General features: G+C 26.6%; 1 protein-coding gene across 1 annotated transcript; it reads right to left on the reverse strand.

Moving 5' to 3' along the window:
- Positions 1-546: 546 nt before the first annotated feature.
- Positions 547-1,843, reverse strand: LOC108780201 (putative nuclease HARBI1). Its single transcript, XM_018547837.1, has 5 exons — positions 1,829-1,843; positions 1,575-1,717; positions 1,284-1,461; positions 783-1,197; positions 547-671 (listed from the first exon to the last, which is right to left on the reverse strand). Exons 1-5 carry the CDS (start codon positions 1,841-1,843, stop codon positions 547-549), a joined length of 876 nt encoding a protein of 291 aa, XP_018403339.1.
- Positions 1,844-2,052: the final 209 nt, after the last annotated feature.

Genomic DNA, 2,052 nt, shown 5'->3' on the forward strand with positions numbered 1-2,052 from the left:
CATGAAAAAAAAGAAGAAGGTAAAGAACGAAGACATCGAGAAAAACTTGAATTGTTTAAACAATTTTGTGAGAAATATTACGAAAAGAAAAGTGAACATAATCTTCCAAACACTTCCAACAAATAATTTACTTTCATATATTTGTAAATTCCCTCCCTCGGGGTTAGCCGAGTAAATTGTGGGACACTTTCATTATTGCCAAATATTTTACCAAATGTATATTTTGTTATGTAATGTTCATTACTATTTTTGTTTGTTTCATTTTAAAGATTGAATTTATTTATAAAAAGTGAATTTATTTTAAAGAAATTCTATTAATTTTATTTTAAAGAATGTTATAGATTGATGTATTAATAAGAATGTAAGTACAATGTGGAAAAAAAATTAAGATATAAGAGCTATAAATATAAAAACATTCAACAAGTAATATTGTTTCATTTTATTCGTGTTTTTATTTTTTATAAAATGTACAGATTTTCAAAAACCTCTGAATTAAAAAAAATAACTTATTTACTATTGTCCTTCACCTTGTTTAATTATTATTTACTATTGTGAAATGGTATCACATATTTCATTTCTCTTCTGCTCTCCTCTTCTTTTTAATTCCATTTCTCCCATAACTTGAAAATCATCGATATTAAACATTTCATCATTGAGTTCGTTTATTAACTCTAGATCGAATAAATCCTTCAAATCAATACATAAATTGTGCAATACGCAACACGAAATTATAAATTTTGACATTTTTTTGACATCGTGAAATTGTAATTCCATTAACTGACGAAATCGTGATTTTAACAAGCCAAATGTATTTTCGATGCACACTCTAGTTCCACAAAGTTTTTTATTGTATATTCTTTGCGATTGAGTAAGATTTCCATAATCTTTGTGAGGTGTTAAAAGATATTCCCTTAATGGGTAAGCACTATCGCCTAACAAATGATACTTTCCATTTTGACATATATCACTAATATTTTTGCTTATGAAGGATAATGTAAATGTCCTGCTATCGTGAAATTTGCCAATCACTCCAGTGAAGACATCAATAAATCTCTTCTTATCATCACAAATTCCTTGTAATGTAAGACTCGTTTTATCGTATCGATTAGCATAAGTAGATCTTATTTTATGTTTAGGAGTACGAATGTTTATGTACGATCCGTCAATACATCCTATTACATTTGGGAAACCTGACATCTGTGAAAAGGAATAATCATTTATTATTTTAATAACAATTATTATATTAATAATAAGTAATTTTCTAAATTTATTTAAGATGTAACCTTTGAAAAATGATAAGCCAGCTCGTCTTTTTCTTTGTCATTATTAGGAAATTTAATAATATCTGTAGCTATGCTTAGAAGGTAATTCATAACTCTTGATAAAATTGTTTCGCAGGTTGAAATAGCTATATCGAATCGATCTGCTACGTCTCGCATCGATGATTTGTTTCCTGCAAACCTATAAAACATACGTAAGTATATTATATAAATATTAATAAAATTATACAATATTATAAAAATGTTATATTATAAAAATGTACTATATAAACTGTTTTATTGTTCTGTACTGACCACAAAAATGATAATATATGTTTTTCAGCAGATACTGCTGATTTACCACCATGCATTTCATTTTTTGGGAAGAAATCTGATTGCTGAAAACCATCTATTAATTGTTCACATGTTTCTGGACACAGTCTGAAATGCCTACAGAACTATGACAAATATAAAAATTATTATTCAATATAAATAATGGTGTATTATGTACAGTAATTATATTTTTAAAAAGATATAGAAGTACTTATATAAAAAGATATAACACTTACAGTGTCTTTTTCCATTCTTTTTACACATTCCACATAATTTATGATTTTTGGAATTATTCTTTTAGTTCGGAAAGTTGTAATTATTTCTTCTTCCTCACTTGAGCTTGAAGAAGATTCCAAAAATGTTTCCAAAATGTTGAAAAGGATTAAGTCCGAACTCATTTTATTCACTAAATAACGTTCAACAAAACGTGACAAAACCACAATAAAAGATATACAGTAGG

This window comes from Cyphomyrmex costatus, unplaced genomic scaffold (genome assembly GCF_001594065.2).
Source record: "Cyphomyrmex costatus isolate MS0001 unplaced genomic scaffold, Ccosl1.0 scaffold687, whole genome shotgun sequence".
NCBI lineage: Eukaryota > Metazoa > Arthropoda > Insecta > Hymenoptera > Formicidae > Cyphomyrmex > Cyphomyrmex costatus.